The 18,990-nt window shown below is 33.5% G+C and overlaps 1 protein-coding gene across 1 annotated transcript; it reads left to right on the top strand.

The window, feature by feature from the left end:
* Positions 1-10,691: 10,691 nt before the first annotated feature.
* LOC110792490 (protein NRT1/ PTR FAMILY 6.3) lies at positions 10,692-17,165 on the top strand. The gene is made up of 5 exons (XM_056831576.1): positions 10,692-10,950; positions 11,077-11,254; positions 12,187-12,226; positions 12,834-13,399; positions 15,998-17,165. Exons 1-5 carry the CDS (start codon positions 10,833-10,835, stop codon positions 16,875-16,877), a joined length of 1,782 nt encoding a protein of 593 aa, XP_056687554.1. The 5' UTR covers positions 10,692-10,832; the 3' UTR covers positions 16,878-17,165.
* Positions 17,166-18,990: the final 1,825 nt, after the last annotated feature.

The following is an 18,990-nucleotide window of genomic DNA, read 5'->3' as shown; positions in this document are numbered from 1 at the left end:
TGGAAAATAAACACGTTGATAAAATAAGGTTGTTATAGGGGGAGACCTAAATGACGATGTTCAATTCTTAAGTAGGGGATAATATATATAGCTTATAGCTTATAGCTTATACTTCCTCCGTTTCTGAAAGTTCTTTACGTTTTGGAATATGTGTCCAAAATATGAAAACTTTGACCGTAAATTCTCACTATTATATACATCAAAACGTTACATGTAAGATCTTATTAGATTGGTATCGATACGTATTTTCAGAATATCAACTTTTTATAATTTTTCCACATACGAAATTGAATATATCAGTGGTTAAATATTGCATTGGAGTTCGTGCAAATAGTAACTGTAAAGAATTTTTTGAAACGGAAGTAGTAGCTTATAGCTTATAGCTAGGATAAGGGATAAGTGGTTAATATGAAAACTTCTTAAAGTGTGGGCCGTGTGGCTCATGGGAACCTTCAAAGGTGGCAAGATATACATTAATCACACTTTAAGTTTTAAGAAGAGTTGACTCAAAACTTACATCACCTTAATACACTTGGACTCCCCCGACCAACATCTTATTCTAATTAACCACCAATCATCTATTATCAATTCTTATACCAATTGAGGTTGGCATGAGTGGTTAAGGGCCTCTTGCTCCTTAACCAAGGTCTCGGGTTCGAGCCTTGGGAATGGAAAAAATCTCAACTGAGAGGGATGCTGCCCATCGAGGTACCCATGCAAACTCCCACGGGAGATTACCTCGCCGAAGGCGGTGGGAACTCCTCGTAGTAGAACCAAAAAAAAAAATCTATTATCAATTCTTCTTATGTTTTTCTTTTTCTTTTTCTTTTATAATTTAATTTATTTACACCTAAAGGTTTGAAAACTTTGTCAAATATATGTTGTCATTTTCTTTTTAATTCTTTTAGTAGATTGTCATTTTCCATCTCCACATCATACTAATACTTATACAATCTAGCTAATGATTTACCAGATTAATTTTTAATTTATTTATTTGATGACAAGTCGCCCAATTACAAGAGCTTGGGGCGTAATTACAATCTGTACGTGTATGTATTTGGAGTCAATACGCAATGTAAATGTAATAAACTGCATAAAAATAAATGGAATGTAGATTATTTAAGCGAAATGTATGGTATAAATAAAAAGAATGTAGATTATTTAAGCGAAATGTAACGTATAAATAAAAGAATTATTTTATCCGTAATTATAGGATAAATCATTAAGTGGATTAATTGGTAAAGGATAGGGTGAGAAGATTGAAAGGGCATAAGTAGAATCTTGTCCGAATCTTAAGAGTGGTAGGGTAAGCCCAACTTGTAGAGAACAAATGGCCCGTAGTAATAAAGTGATTAAATGATAGTAAAATATACGTAGTACTCTGTAGTTTGTCGCATTTTTTTAAGTCCTTGTAGCTAGCTAAGAAATTCTTGTTAATCTTAAGAATATTTTTTTAAAAGTTTTATAATATTCTAATTAATAATTCTCCCGTATAAAATTTCCTAAGAAAATACATTGTTCTTAATCCAATCAATTGACCTTGAAAATTAATAATTTCAAGATTACATCAGCTAATTCCACACTTATGGTATATGTTTGAGGGAGGTGCTAATTGATTGATATGGTCACCAAAACAAGTACGTGAAACCAAGTTTATTTATTTGTTTTTACTTAGATGCCCTTAGAGAAAATGGAAAAGGCATCATAAAAACGATAAAAAAATAAAATAAGTATTAGGATCGTAGTCGGATATTCACATCACGGTTTGTAGTATCAGGGTCGGATATTCACGTCACAGTATTATATTAATTTGTTTATTAACAAAGTACTTTGTTGATGAATAATAATTAGCTAGAATGTAATATTGTATCTAGTTTGAAAAATTTACTAATATTGTATGATCTTTGCTTACTGAATCAATTTAAATAAAGCCTTACTAGGCTTGACAGATCAACATCTTCTGGACGATGCCATCAATACAGTTGACTTACCATTTAACATTGTTATGTGACAAATTTGTTAAAAGTTACCTTATAGAATTGTTTTTGCGGGGAAAAAAAGAGTTTAAATACGTTATAAAAAGTTTATGTTGTAATTAGATACCATATTGAGAAAACTAATCCACGTGTGAGTGAAGACTAATTGTCCTACATGGAAGAAATAAAGGGAGATTATAAACGTATAAGATTGGTGGGCTAATCCACCTATCACCAATTAATTTTAGGATGAATCCTCACGTAACTTATATGTTAGCAATATCTTCTCTTGTATGGACATGTATATGGCCTGAGAGTTTATCATATTACATTTTCCCGAATAATGAAAGTTATTGATTCGAAATTCCCCTAGAATTGACTTTACCATATGCATCTTATATGCAATTTAATTAACCCGTTAGATACCACGTGATAATCCGACTAAAAGTAGCACCTAATTTGGTTTGTATGCTTTGTTCATCCCTCGGATCGATGCCGGTGCCTTTTGGTAATCGGGTGGCTTTTACCAGATTATATTTTCTCCGTCCTTTTTTTATGGTAGATACTACTTTTGTTTCATTTAGTTCTTTACGCTTTGAAAAATGTGTCCAATAATAAAATTTACCATAAATTCTCACTATTATATCTGTAAATAATTATCATGATATTTCTTGTTAAATTCGTCTCAAAATGTATTTTTATAAATATCATATTTTTTTATAATTTTATGTCGTACAGAATTAGATATATTAACGGTCAAACATTGCACATGAGTCTGTGCAAATAGTAAGTGTAAAGATCTTTTTAAATCAGAAGTAGTATTAGAAAAAAGCACTATCATTTGGTGGAAGATGTAGAAATAAAGTGCTGTCAAGAACTTTTAGAACCAAAGTTAGTAGTCGTTAATCGTTATGCACAAAGTGAACTATCTGAATATAGAAATTGTATCATTAACGACGGGAAATCGTAGCAAAAGGCCAATAATCGTTGATTAACGACGGGATTTCTTGTCGAGAACCCGTCATAAAAGGGGGTCGTCATTAGTGAAAAGTTCCGTCCATAACCCGTCAAAACGACATTTGGTTCATTGTAACGATATCCAACAAACAATCTTTTTATGAAATACTACGTACGTAAAGTGTAATTTGTTTACAGGATTTTTGTCAATATTGTTGAAACTCAATGTTACTCATGTGTAAATTGTCCAACATTGGAGAAAGAGAAGAGAAATCATCATCAATTTGAAGAATTACTCTCACTATTGCCATTTAATTTTAATGTCGAACCTACATTGGGTTCATAAGTACGATGCACCAAACTCTCAAACATGCATCTAGTAAATTATTTATTGATTATCTTATGATTTGTGACGTTCAAAGCAAATAATATTGGGACAAACTAAGGATTCTTCTGACGATGTACGTTGTCTTGACACCTACGGAGTATATAATGGAAAATGGAATACCTTAAACAACTTAAGCTTACTAGAATAATACTTGTATTGATAATAACCGTCATGTTATAAAGATGCCCCTTAAGCTGTCCCAATAGTTCTATTTATACTCGTGTTGCATACCGAGAAACATGGTGCCTCCCATACACAACGCATATTTCGTATTCCTTGTATTTTCGAATTACCGTTTTACCCATCATCTAAAACTATTAAATTTGTGGTTTGACTTAGCTTGAAATAATAAGATTTATCTCTATCATACTATGTGAAGTTGTATAAGCATGTGATCTTTCACCTGAAAATCCCTAAATTTATCTACTAGTTATCTAAATATTGGATATGATTGAAACTTATTTGATCAGATCAGACTATTACAAGAGAGAAAAATTATCCGGCCTGATCATTAAAACTTATTAGATCTGATAGAAACTAGCTTATCTAAACGTGAAACTTGATTTTTCAAGCTGAGGACAAATGCTATGAACACTATTCTTATTACACTTCGGTGTACGATAAAAATTGAAAACTGGATGTAATTTTGGCCAAAATACTTAAAAGTTACTCCGATATTTATAATAAATTTATTATACACCTGATTCGACACAACAACAAAACAATTGTTCTTGTGCAAGTGTGCACCCCTTTCCTTTTGTAAGTGAAACATTTAAAGTTTCAAAAGGTCTTGCGTGCACAAGGTGTACAATAAATTTATTGTACACCAAGATAATTTTAACCCATTTTTTTGTAACTTTAACCTAGTTTTGATTTTTATATTAGTAAAAAAAAGTTGATGGATAAACATTTTAAAGGATTAAATGATTAATTTTATACATTATTAGTGATTTTGAAGAAATAAGTTTTATTAAAATGAAAAAATTTATCACTAAAAAAAGATAACTTTTACATGCGTAAGCATAACTTTTAAGCATTTTGAGTTAACTTTTACTCCAGTGTACAATAATTATTGTACAACCTTTGTAAATAAGAATTTGTGTTAAAGTTTAATCGGAAATAATTGCTCCTTTGCAACCCTTAGGTTTTGTAAGTGAAACATTAAAGTTTAAAGGGACGGGCCCAAAGAAAAGGTAAATGTAGATTCATTGATTAACTTTAGACTTTTCGACCCCTACGCCAATGAAAAGATTCTTTTTCCGGTGGGTGGTTGTAGGATATTGGACTTTAGGGTTCCAAAAGCTCTGGGTCCAATTATAATGTTACATCTGGATTTTATACATTAATCCAGTCAACCCATCATCTTAGTGGACATTTATTTTGAGTGGCACACATTGAAAGTATACACCACGCGCTATATCTTCCCTTCACTTCATCATTCTTAATTACTCCGTATTAATTGAAGCCTTTCTTCAACTACTGAATTACTTTTTATATACTTCCTCTGTTCTCTTTTAAATGATACAATTATTTAGACATATTTGTCAATACACGATTTCAAATACTAATATCTTCAATTATGGATAAGAAAAAATTATAAAAAGTTGATATTTAAAAAATATTTATTGAGACAAATCTAATAAGACCCCACACGACTACGTTTTTTAATCACAAAATGAAGCCAAAGGACACTACAATAATTTGTATCTTTAACGACAACCTAATTACGACGGGTCAAAAATCCCGTCGCAAAAGGCTTTTGCGACGGGGCTAACAACCAAACAATGACGGGAGTAACTGTCGCAAATGTCTTTTACGAAGGGTTTACGACGAATTTACGACGGAATTTCTATTAACGACGGCCCCCTTTTATGACGGGTTCGAGACAGGAAATCCCGTCGTTAATCAACGATTATTGGCCTTTCGCGACGGGATTTCCCGTCGTTAATAGTACAATTTCTTGTAGTGGGAGTTTGTATGAATAGTGTCCATAATCCAATTGTGTCATGTAAATAAAAACAGAGGAAGTATATAACTACTGTATTACCTACTGCATATAAACCTCAACTTTCAAGTCAGTTTTTCAATCATGTAAGCTGTTGACACAAATTAAGATGCCATAGACCACAGAGTGTTTTCATTGATAATGTCCTTATGTTACTATTAACCCCATGTTTTTCAACCGTTAACCTAGTCGAAAAGATTGGTGATTTATACGGAGTACTGCGTATGATTTATGAGTTTTAATATCACCTTTGTTCATAATTCAAATTAATGCCGCATTGTGTAAATTTTATTTATTTGTTGATGATTATTTTCAAATTTAATTAAGCTTTTCTTAAATATTATACTCGTGCAATACAATCTTTTGCCAATTTGAACTTTCCAAAGGTAAACATAATCAGAGCACTCTATAATTAAAGTATACGAAGTATTTGACATGCAAGTGCAACTGAAAAAATGGTGTAACATTTTTGTACATTGTAGTTCTTACTTCTTATGATCATATTCCACAGCGCTATGATTGCTTTTACATGGAATCAAACCAAAGTTTGTAATTTTATGTAATATCTATTTCTTGATATAAATTTTATGATGATTGGCTAGCTACTTTGACAAACATTTCCCTTCAAAAGAGCATGTCTTTTATCAGATGGTCTAACTATATACTTAGGTCAAACCAGTTAGAATTTTATATTTATTAATGGGTTATGCTTTTTGTTTATATTTGATCAGTTTTCTCCAAAGAAAATGAATTAGAAAGTGGATAAGGCATGGGGTTGTAAAATTGACTATTAATGGTATTATGGTAGTTAATTACCTCACTCATTAGAATTTGTTCTATTTGCATCTCACATTGTCTCTATGTCTGTTCAAATAACGGATTAATAATACACGTCCATATACAAAAAAAAGGTAATTACAAAATAAAATTCTCAATGATTGAATAAAATACATTGAATATAATTAATTAAGGATGTTTTATAATGAATCCACTTGTCCTATTGGCTTTTGGATCTCCTGAAAGAGCGATAAAGATAAAATTTGCTAATTAAAGAATTGGTTGATTCTGCTCGATTCCATTACAGTTGACTTTAATGGTAACACATAATTGATGTTTCATGTATAAGTGTACATACCCTTTCATCAATTAATGAAATAACAGATCTTATATTCTAATTTCGACAGAATCTCTACTAATTCTCAAAGTATATATCCTTTAATTTGCAACCATTGGAATTTCAAAGTAGATTTTTCCTTAATTAAGCAACTAACCACATTAATCATTCCACTTGTTTATTGAAAATACAGGGTTTAACATTTGTAAGTTGTGCCAATGAAGTCTTTGCTTAGTGGTTAGCAGTGAGAGTCTGTTTAGTGTTTACGTTAGGTCTCAATATCGAATCTGCAGATATTGGAACTCCATAATAAAATCGTTCATTTGTGACTCATAATAAAGTCAGATATCTGCAGCTAACTCCTCCCTTTGTAATTCTATTGCCTCTTTTGCATAAAAAACAGTTGTAAATTGGAACTCATAATAAAATCGTTAATGAAAAATACCACATGCATACTCCGATCTGGTTAAAATGGCGTACCACATCCGTAATACCACTACAAGAAATTCTACCATTAACAACGGAAAATCACATTGCTAAAAGAAATAGTGGTGGCATTTCATATCGCGAACCCCTCATAAAAGGGGTCCGTCATTGATGGAAAATCTCGTCGTTAACCCGTCGTAAAAGGTATTTGCGACGGTTGTCCCATCTTTATTTGGTTGTTAATTAGCCTCGTTGCAAAAGGCTTTTACGACTGGATTTTTTACCTGTCATTATTGGGGGTTGCCATTAATGATACAAATTCTTATAGTGTACGGAATACTTTTATCTTCTTTACTTCGTATAACTTTATCTACTATGTATTGCCTTGAAATATAAATCCTAATCAGAGTAATCCCTTATGCATGATATATTATTACTCATTTATTCATCATCATTACTTAATTAACTAGCTAGGAGTATTGTATATAGACCGGTAGCTAAATTAGTAGTCTATATAAATATAAAGTACTGTAGGACAGTAGGACAATTGAAATCGGAATATTTTCATTTTATAAACAGATAAAAATACGACACTGAGAGATTTGTAAAAAGAAGAAAAGAAAATGTAACAACTAGTGTATATACGTCGAGTATTTATTAGCCCTCTTGCATGAGATTTTAAATGTAACAAACGACTCTTGTTATTTTATACAGAGTACAAGTTCTGTACTATTTTTGTTTTCCTCCTTTGGCAATGCCTTGAAAGAATATGAAGTCATCACCTAGATTATTTTTATTTTTTATTTTTTATTTTTTATTTTTTATTTTATAAATGTCACCATCAGTTGTTAAGGATCAATTAAAGAAAAAGAAAATTAAATCAACTACTTGTATAAATACCTATAACTAATACCGGATTAATTAAGCTTAATTTGGACAGTTAATTCGATCAAATAAAATATTAATCTCATGTTCTGTTTTAGTACTAATTATTAAAATTAAATTTGAACAAGTTTGTGGTGGGAAATTCTTAATGTTGTTGCTACTCCATACTCCATAGGCTTTTTGACATATGTTGCGCTATGAAGGTCCTTGAGCTAGAGCGGTCAAAAACTGACCCGACCTGAAAACCCGACCTGAACCGACCGAACCCGTAACCGACCATGACCCGAAATTACGGCAAAATAGGTAACCCGAAACCCGACCTGTACCCGACCCGAAAAAATCGATAACCGATTTTAACCCGATGTTGTAACACCCGAACCCGAACCCGACCGATAACCGAACTGACCCGACCGAACAATGACCCGAACCCGATTCGATACCCGACCCGATGTCAACCCGAAACCGATTGTAACTCGATGAAACCTGCTATTGACCCGACCTGTGACAACCCGCTACCCGATTTACCCGAGTTATCAATGACACGATCAAATATTAACTTCAACGATAAATCTATTTTAATTATTTATTGCTAGATACTGAAAAATTTAACTCTAAAATAAGTTAAACAAATTTTTTTAGAATATAAAATAATTAAAATGTATAGGTTAATTATCAGACCCGAGTTTGACCCGTCCCTGAGAGTGACCCGACCTGAATTCTATTTGATTTGATTTTTATCCGATCCAAACTAAGACCCAGACCCGAAAATAACTGTGTTGCAAACCGACTTAAACCCGACCCGATAAGACCCGAACCCGAAATCAAACCTGACCCGAACCCGACCTGAACCCGGGATAAGAAAAAACCCGACATGACCCGACCTGAAATCGGCCCGACAGAACCCGAACTCAACCCGGATGAAATATTGACCCGACCTGATCATGACCCGAGACCCGGGATGACCCGACCCAAACCCGACCCGATGACCTGTTTTGACAGCTCTACCTTGAGCCAATGAGCCGCTCAGAGTTGAGCGTGCACGCTTACGGAGTATTATTCTAAAATTGCCGACTGATCAAATGCTTGTTAATTATATATAGGATTAATGTTTATTTTAATTAAGTATTGTGATCTTAGCTTTTGTTTTTATCAGCTACTTAGAAAACTAATTACATTATTGTACTCCGTATGCCATAATACACCCTCTGTTTGAAATTATTTAATTACGTAGTAATCATTTTATACGTAATATATATGAACCATTTTCGGAAATAGTGTTTATAAAAGTTCGAGTTCTCTCTAATTTTGTTATGTTTTTGTTGTACTACGTACATTTTCTCCATCAAGGATTCTTCCTATGAGAAATTAAGTTCACAACTTGGCTTACTGACTTGATTACTATACATTGATTGACATCGGTCACATCATTTAGACTTTTCAAAAATGAAGTACAGAGTATATGTGAAGCTAAAATATGCATGGATAATGGAGTATTATATGCAACTTGGGGAATTTAATAGGAGGCCTGGTTTTTGATTTTGTGAAAATGAAGTTTAAATGAACTTTTTCTATAGTGCAACGAAATACTTGGCCAATTTGGGTTTATTGGTTGGCCTAGAAAACAAAAACAAAAAAATCTAATTAAAATTTAGAAAAGGAAAGTTTAATTAGGACTCTTTCGATATCATTGTCAGTTTCAAGTTTCAAGTTTCAAGTTTCAAGTTTTTTGTTTTAAAAGTCAAATGGTTAAGATTGAATCATGAAACAAAAAATAGTCATATGTATAATAATCACGTTGGTTTTGAAAACGACAACAACAAAAAGGGAACTACTTTATGCGGTTTTCATATTTTGCTTTTTAGTTTTGTAAAAAACAAAAAATTAGAAACAAAAAAATGATAACAAACAAGCCCTAATTCATTGATTCGGAATTTTACAAGATTGTTTTACGATGGAAATTAACCTTGACAGTATTGTTAATTAATTAAAGTACAAAGTAAAAAACTAAAAACCAAGAGTATATTCTCTGTAGTAATTTGATGAGCAAAAAAAGGTTATCCTATATTTTAAATAAAATTTACTAATATATCTATACAGAGAACAGGCATGGAATTGCAAGATTCATAAGGCATGATGGATGATAAATGAAACACCACGAACGGTAGGAGATGCCCTAGCTAGCTAGTGATTGACCACTTTCCTGCAGAATATTCTAAATTTTCCTGCAGCCGTGGACGTTCGATCGCTAATTGGAGGAGCTTTTCTAAAGATACAAAGTTAATAACGCTTTTCCAACGCCAGTGGAGGACTAACAAATTCACACATGTGACATGTTTGTTCAAATTTAGGAATCCAAACACCCGTTTTCCTTTGAAAATAGATATTAATATTTTACCAGGAAATTCATACGCTCTATGGACGGAGTCAAAAGTGGAGTCTTGGTCAGAGCAAGTTGCCCAATGAGTCGGAGGGGCAGCCGAAGGCTCCATCGGACCGAAATTCTCTAGAGGAGTTGAGAAGAAATCCCTTTCCCACTCCCTTTGATTATCATATAGAAAAAAGTCTCTTCCACAAAATCTTCGCTTAAGCGAGTAAACTACCAAAATCTTCGCTTCTCAGTCCGAGAAGTGCATTGTTGGAACGGGGTTGGACTTTAGCGATTACATTACCTCGTGTGAACTTCTTTTTCGCCAGGTTTCATTCGATTTCTCCCCGGTTCCCCCTCCACCCGTAAGTACATTAATATCGGTTCCTAGCTGGCCGTAAAACGTAAAATGTAAAGAGGAATTGAAAGAAATAAAAAGTAAGAAAGTTAATATATTATTGTATAGGGAAGGTGGGTCCAGATTGGTATCCTATTAGGACATGTCAATATGTCATGTAGGATACAAATTGGTTGGCTAAGTGCTATAAAAGGGAATGAATCCTTGTTAACGTGAATATACCACATCATCTCTTAATTCTCTCTTTCTCCTTACTTTCATTTGCTTTCCTTCAAAACAACAACATAAAAATATATTTCTATAAAAAGTATAATATTGGTAAGCTAGTTAATTGTTATAGTTCACAAATAGAAATATAATGGCTCTTCCCATAAGCGATGAATTCGGGAAAACTCTAAGTGATGCCTGGGACTACAAAGGCCTTCCTGCGAATCGCTCTAAGACTGGCGGTTGGATCCCTTCCGCCATGATTTTAGGTTCATCCATCTTCATTTCATTTCTTTTCTAGCTTTTACCTAAATATATATATAACCTTGTTATATACTTCTATATGTATATATTGGTTTTCATTTTCTTAATTATATTTATATTTATTTTTGCAGGTGTTGAAACATGTGAAAGGTTGATAACTTTAGGGATTGCATTCAACCTGGTGACGTACTTAACTGGAGTTATGCATTTAGGGAATGCTACATCTGCTAATACTGTCACCAACTTCCTTGGTACCTCCTTCATGCTCTGTCTCCTCGGTGGCTTCGTTGCTGACACCTTTCTCGGCCGGTTTGTAAACTCTTCATTTTTCTTCCTCCATTTCTTTATTCTTTTTTAATATAATATACATCTAACATCAGACCTCCGTATTATGACTAAACAACCTGGACTTTTTTAGAATCTTTTTACGTAAATATTGGTATCGACGTAAATTCCAAATTACAAAATATGTTTTTAATTTTCCAACTTGGTATTACTATCTCTTGTTAAGAAAAAAATATATATCAATTAAGCCGGACAATATAACAGGTTACCCCTCAATAATATCAAGTCTGGTAATATATATAACAGGTTACCCCTCAATAATATCAAGTCTGACAATATATATAACAGGTTACCCCTCAATAATATCAAGTCTGACAATATATATAACAGGTTATATACCCCTCAAATCTGACAATATAACAAGTTACCCCTAAATAATATCACAACACCTTTACAAAATATTGGTCCTACCAAAACATTTTATCGTGGTCATTCTCATATAAGTTTAATTTTTGTGTTTTTCCTTCATATTTTACATAATATCGTTACAAAAGCGAAAATTTCCTTAAACTCAAAAGATACTTTAAAGTAATATCCAACATATATATATATGTCATATATGGTGCATGAGAAGATGAAATTTTGGTGCATGAGACCTGTGACCACTAAACCTATCATTTTCTGGTCCGCGACCGCTCCATCGAGCTGGCTAGAATTTTATCCGTGCATGAAATACCGTGGCATGTTCTAATGATATACACCGTACCCTAAATTATAAATGTGAACCCTTATTCGGATATGATTTAGCTAAAAATTATATCGACATGTCACCTTATAGTTAGACAAATAACGTGAAATGCATGGTCATCAAATCAATAATTTCCCATGACATATTTTCTTTATTATTTCAATATTCATGGTTATTATTAATATCTGATTGTTCTTTTTGTGAACAGGTACTTGACCATTGCTATCTTTGCTACAGTTCAAGCTCTGGTAATTAAGATGACAATCTTGTTTTAAAATCTTAATTTCCTCATGGGATGTCAAAATTATTTCCCTTTCCCTTTCCCTTTCCCTTTCCCTATTAAGATTCTTTTGTCTATTGCGCGCGAATAAGTAGATCCAATTAATAAAATGGGCCACCCATAAGAAAACAGACTCCCTCAAACACTTGGTGATTATCGAACTGAAAAAGATGATAAGAAAACAAGACCTCTCAATCGGAATATTCGTCATTAATGATAATGAAGATTGAATTTGGTGTAATTAATATGAACATATATAATCGACTAGACAAAATATGTAAACATAATTATTATATATTAATTAGCAATGAAGTTTAATATTGGATGCAAATTAAAAGATGGATGTTGTTCCGGGTGTGGAATGAGAACAGATGTAATAGTGATCTAACCCGGGCCATATCCACTATCCAGCACAAGCTTATAATTAAATAATATTCACATATTAATTAACATATACGGAGTAGTACGTACTAGTTTGGTACTCCAGTATTTAGTATTTAGCTAATTAAATAAATTTAAATTTAAATTTATATATTGAAACTGAGAAGATTTATGTTGAATTACTATATATATAGGGTGTGACAATCTTAACAATATCAACTATAATCCCGAATCTACGTCCACCCGCATGCCCGGAGAATTCCACAACATGTGTTCAAGCCAATGGAACTCAGCTAGGCGTTCTTCACCTAGCACTCTATTTGACTGCCTTAGGAACGGGTGGTCTTAAATCGAGTGTATCTGGTTTCGGATCAGATCAATTTGATGACAAGGACAAAGATGAAAGATCAATGATGACAACATTTTTCAATTGGTTTTATTTCATAGTCAGTTTTGGTTCACTAGCAGCAGTTACAGTCTTGGTTTATATTGAAGATAATTTGGGAAGACAATGGGGTTATGGAATATGTGCTTGTGCTGTTGTCGTCTGCATTATTTTCTTCCTTTTGGGTACTAAACGATACCGTTTTAAGAAGCTTGCCGGTAGCCCTCTATCTCAAATAGGCGCAGTATTTGTCGCTGCTTGGAAAAAGAGAAAGATACAACTTCCTGCTCATTCGTCCCAACTTTTCAACATTGATGACTTGGCAGAAACTAGTGTTAAATCTAAGCAAAAACTCCCTCATAGCAAGCAATTCAGGTTCGTTTCTCCCACGTTTTCCTTTTTTTTTTTTTTCTTTTTTTTTTTTAATATATTTTTTTAAGTTCCTTCTTTATTAATATATTAATATAATCACTAGCTATATCATCTATGATCCCGAACAATAGTCTTAAATGAACATACACATGTAAATTCCCACTTAATTGTATCGTGAATAAAACAAACAAATTTATAATTACAAATCAAAACTGATCGAATAGGTATTCCAATTATATATATTTCTATATACGAAATCTAAAAACAAAAACATGTATTATATATGTTTATCAAATTAGGCGTGTTTCTCTTGTAACTTAAACTCTCTATTCACATCGTTTGTCCTACCAAACTTCTCACAAACATTTAGGAATCAACAATTACTTAATTTATTAGGCCAAGCACAATCCTAGCTAGGTAGGAGGGAAATGTGATCAAATAATAATCTTGCAAAGTTTTGACGTACAATCAATTGGTAAAATATAGTATGTCAACTGGCTCATAAGACTTACGGATTCAATTCTCCTCCTTTCTCTTATTTAGTGTTTGAAAAGTAGTCATATATCAGATATGTAGATTTTCCTTAATATATACTCGATCATATTCTATACTGATTAGGTTTATTTAAAGATGCATATGATATTTGATTTATTATATTGTTACACGCACCAAGTTGGGCGAAGTGGTTAGTGGTTAGTGGTTAATTTGTTGGCAAGTGCAACTACGTAGTGAATAGTGATACATCATACATCCTAGTAAGGCTAGTATATGGACCATATGTATTCATTCACCTTTTAAAGACAAAAGTGTCTATTAATACGTTTTTTTTTTTTTTTTTTATTTATTAAGAGTATTAAAAGTAAACATCTCATCCACCACTAGGAATATGATATCATGTGAATTGCAGTCCATTGATTAATTTGTCCATGTTAAGATACCTTTTTCTGAAAATTTTGCCCAGTCAAATCCATAGTACTCATAATTTTTTTTTCCCCGCAAATGAGCCATAAGAGCAATATAAATTACAAATGATCGGGAACGGGGGATTCGAACCTGAGACCAATAGTACACAGACTCCTGGTATATTAACCACTAGACAAGACATCATTGGTTCATCCGTTCATAATTCACATTGATTTACCTTAGCATAGGACGGACCATTGTTAATTTGTCATTGCGTCAAGTAGTAATATCACTTTGACCATTGGATCTCACAAATAAATTATGACAACCGTGAATATGACAACTATAGGTAAATAAATTATGAAAACCGTGAATATGACAACTATAGGTAGTACTCCATATTTAAGAACATTGATCAAATCTCGTCTATATCAGTAATCCTTATACTTCATAGATTGGAAAAAATCATAAAAATCTGTAAAAGAAAACAAAACGAAATTTTCGTGATTTTATGGAGACATCTCAACGTGAGAGTGTGAGCGTGACCACCTGAAAATAGAGTTTGGCGATTGTGAGTTGTGACCACAGAAAATAGTAATGTATTTGTCAGTTTTAACCTAATAATGTCAAAGAAACTATTGGGAATTTGGGAGTATCGATCTTCCATGTTATTGGTTTGCGTAGGAGACGCCGAATTCATGATTCGGTGATTCCCCCCATACCACTAAAGATTCTAATTAGATACTCAACAAAGCACTACTTTTCCAACCTTGTTGGCTGCCTCGATCTTAAAGTCTTGATTAGATATTTCCACCCACTACTATCAATTAAGTACCTTTCTACTTTAAACATACCTAGACTTCTATGCTTCAATAAAGTTGGTCAAATGAAACATATAAACGATATACAACTTTTTAAAGAAGACCAATTGACATTAGACATGATATGACAGTTAAATAAAGTGTCATATGATCTGATAAGAGACTGGCTAATTAAATAGTTCTTGCTTAACGTATGAATATCATTTTTATTTTTTAAGACGGGGTGATGGAGGGAATGAATTTTAACTAGGACCACTTAGAGGTTGGAGTAGAAAAATGTTGGTAATTGGAGTAACGTGTGAGTGATGAGCAAGTATAATTTAGAAAACCCCACGTTTTGGTCTCAAGTGAATCTAAGAAACGACCTCCCCCAGATGGATTGATGGATTTCTTAGGTGTATGCAGACTGCAGTATGTAGGAAAGTGTACACATGCACCAGGCAATCTTTTTTTTGGTGCGAATGAGCCACAAGGGCAATATAAATTATAAATGGGGGCGGGGGATTCGAACCTGAGACCTATTGTACACAGGCCCTCAGTCTTAACCACTATGCACCGGGCAATCTGATGGAAGTGTTAAGTATGTTTAGAATATTGATTTCTTAAATTGGAATCTACAGCTTTGATATTCACATTACAATAAGTAATTAATCCCTTGATACTATATAGAAGTATAATATATTCATTAGTTGTTAGATTCATTGGATCCCATTTTTGAAACTCTTTATTTGATGTATCCTTTAAGTAAGGGACACTTGATATTATTTAATTTATTGCCCCTAGCCCCTAGATACTAGATAGTTACGTTTAAGCATATATATATAGTTATGTTTATTAATATTGAATAACGTAGTTTGATTAAATGTATGGAAAATAGGTTCTTGGACAAGGCAGCCATAAAGACAGGTGAAATGGGAGAAGACTTAGCCACAGTAAGCAAATGGGACTTAACAACACAAACAGATGTAGAAGAGGTGAAAATGATAGTAAGAATGCTACCAATATGGGCAACAACAATAGAGTTTTGGACAGTACATGCACAAATGACAACATTTTCAGTGTCACAAGCTGTAACAATGGACCGTCATATAGGTGGGAAATTCCAAATACCACCAGCATCAATGACAGCCTTCCTAATTGCAAGCATTCTACTAACGGTCCCTATTTATGACCGTCTAGTTGCTCCAATAGCAGCCCGGTTGTTTAAAAACCCACAAGGTTTGTCCCCACTTCGTCGTGTTGGTGTTGGCTTATTCCTTGCTACTGTTGCAATGTCTGTTGCTGCCCTTATTGAGATCAAAAGGGTTAAAGTTGCAGAATCACATGAATTGGTACATGATCCAAATGCAATACTACCAATATCTGTTTTCTGGTTAATTCCACAATTTATATTAACTGGTGCTGGAGAAGCAATGATATATGCAGGTCAACTTGATTTTTTCTTAAGAGAATGTCCAAAGGGAATGAAGACTATTAGTACAGGCTTGTTTTTAAGCACACTTTCCTTAGGTTTTTTCTTTAGTACAATACTAGTTTCGTTAGTCAACTCTCTAACTGCACATTCTAAACCATGGTTAGCAGACAACCTTAACGAAGGACGCCTTTACAACTTCTATTGGCTATTGGGAATCATAAGCTTGATTAACTTTGTAGTCTTCTTGTTTTGTGCAAAATGGTATATGTACAAGGACAAGTGGCTTGCTGCTGAAGGATTTGAAGTTGAAATGGATCAAACTCCAGGACCAAGCTGCCATTGATGATTCATGATTCATGATTCATGATTCATGATTGATGATTGATGATTGATCAATATCATATCTTGTGCAATGTGCATGTGCATGTGCATGTGTTTTTTTGTAACTATTATCGATCTCTTTCTTTCTAAGAAAGAATTCATACAAAGGTACAACAAATAGGATAAGACATAATTTTGTCTATGGCCAAAACACATTTCAGCTCGTAACTCGTAACTCGTAAGAGCAGCTTCAATAAGGGGCCTTCTTGTATCATACACAAATTTTCAATATACAACTCTTTTTTCTCTATCTTGAATATTTTCAATTCTTTGCTACTTTTACTTTATTGTTTTTTTCCATTACTTCTACATGCAGCAATATATCCAGTCATTTTGTATATTTATACAGTATCAGCTTATTAAAATACGTACTTCTTCCATTTATTACGGAGTAATTCAGAATTTCAGACCGCTCAACTTAAAACAAAGGACATGATCCATTCAACACATGATCCAATCCTTCCAACACAACATCATAAAAAAGGAGGAAAGTGATGGGTCCATGGATGCCAGTTGAGGAGGCCCAAAACTAAAGTGGATAAGTACCGAAGCCCAAAAGTGTGGTCCTAATTCCTAAACCATCAAACAGATAATAACTGGTTTGGTTTATAGAACCAGCAACATGGTGCATTGGATGATTTGGAGGCCATCAAAAACATATTTGACAAGTTTTGGACATCAGGATAATCCTATTTTAAAATATTTTAAACTAAATAGTAAATGACAAAAGTAAAAGTCTAGCATTACAACTTTACAAGCAATAAGTGTTTAAAATACGGTTTTTTCATGAAATGTCCCTGAGGTTTGAAAAAACGCACCAAATACCCTCGCGTGTTTCAATTCACATAATATACCCCTATTTTTTTCCAAGTTTGCACCAAATACCCCTAAACCGACCTTCCGTTAGTCCTCCGTTAAGTCGTGTTTATAATTCACAATATACCCCTTTTTATAAACTTAATGCATAATATACACCTATTTGTAAACTAAGTTGCACTAAATATCAAAACTGCCTTTTTTTTTCTTTTCTCTCCATCCCTTCCTTCTGTTTTCCTGATCCATTTTCTCCGGTGCACTCCATTGTTCTACAACCGCCAAAATAAGAATCAATGTGCAAACAATCAAATTCGAAAAATCAATTACTTCCATTCACAATAATCGCCCACAAATTGGACTGAGATTGGAGAAACAATAAGGGCGGACTCAGAGAAGTACATACGGAATTGAGCTACTTAAAACACAAAGGCTGCAAAAATTGAGCCACTTTATCAAAGATATTCAGATCAACAACACTTACAACAACACTTACAGGGAATTCCTTAACTAAGTGCTCATACTATCTTAGTAATAAGTTGGAAATCCTAGAATTAGAATTCGATTCTGGAAATCCACCACCATAATCAATGTCTGCTTCTACATTGACTCCCAATTTTCTTCAAACAGTCCCCGTTCAATTTTACTCACTCTCTCAATTCCCAACACCCTCAACTTCTCGAATTTCATTCAATCGCAAATCAAAACACCCAATTTCGTCAAAATCATCTTCAATTGATTCTTTATCCGGGTTATCGGGTTTAGCCGAGGGTGTGTATGTTGGTAGCTTGGCAAAGCTATCTTCTGAGGGAATTGTAAAAAGAGTGTTTGAATTTGTGGCAAATTTTGAAGGTGATTTGTTTTGGTCTCTTAATGGGGTTGGTGCTCCTGATTTGATTGTTGTTTATGTGCCTGAAGGGTGCCGGGTTGATGGCCCGTTGCACTTGAGGTATTGCTCCGTGGCAGGGTAAAAATGGCCGGAGCGGCACACAATGGATTGGCCAGTTCATCATTTGAGAAACCTAAATCCTTAATTCCTTCGAATTTTACCCTAATACCTCTGTTAAGATCAGAAGCAAGAACACGAGGATCACGTATCACCAATTCCTCCAAGTCTCCAACTGGGTTTTTGAGAATCCATTTTTCTCGAAGAATTCAAGAATTAATCCAGATTTTTCGAATTTCCTGCTGGGTTTGAGCAACAGTGGTTTCCAATCTTTGGAAAGTTTGGAATGAGCGTCGCCAGAAATGGAGGAGATGGA

This window comes from Spinacia oleracea, chromosome 6, assembly GCF_020520425.1.
Source record: "Spinacia oleracea cultivar Varoflay chromosome 6, BTI_SOV_V1, whole genome shotgun sequence".
NCBI classification, from domain to species: Eukaryota; Viridiplantae; Streptophyta; class Magnoliopsida; order Caryophyllales; family Amaranthaceae; genus Spinacia; species Spinacia oleracea.
The sequence above is the reverse complement of the archived record's forward strand: the minus strand, read 5'-3'. Positions and strand labels throughout refer to the sequence as shown.

Bases quoted from the DNA above. Each gene is read 5' to 3' on its own strand.
- LOC110792490 (XM_056831576.1), top strand. From the start codon at position 10,833: ATGGCTCTTCCCATAAGCGATGAATTCGGGAAAACTCTAAGTGATGCC. The intron at 11,255-12,186 runs GTTTGTAAACTC...TTTTGTGAACAG, and splicing joins GCTGACACCTTTCTCGGCCG to GTACTTGACCATTGCTATCT. The intron at 13,400-15,997 runs GTTCGTTTCTCC...TATGGAAAATAG, and splicing joins CCTCATAGCAAGCAATTCAG to GTTCTTGGACAAGGCAGCCA.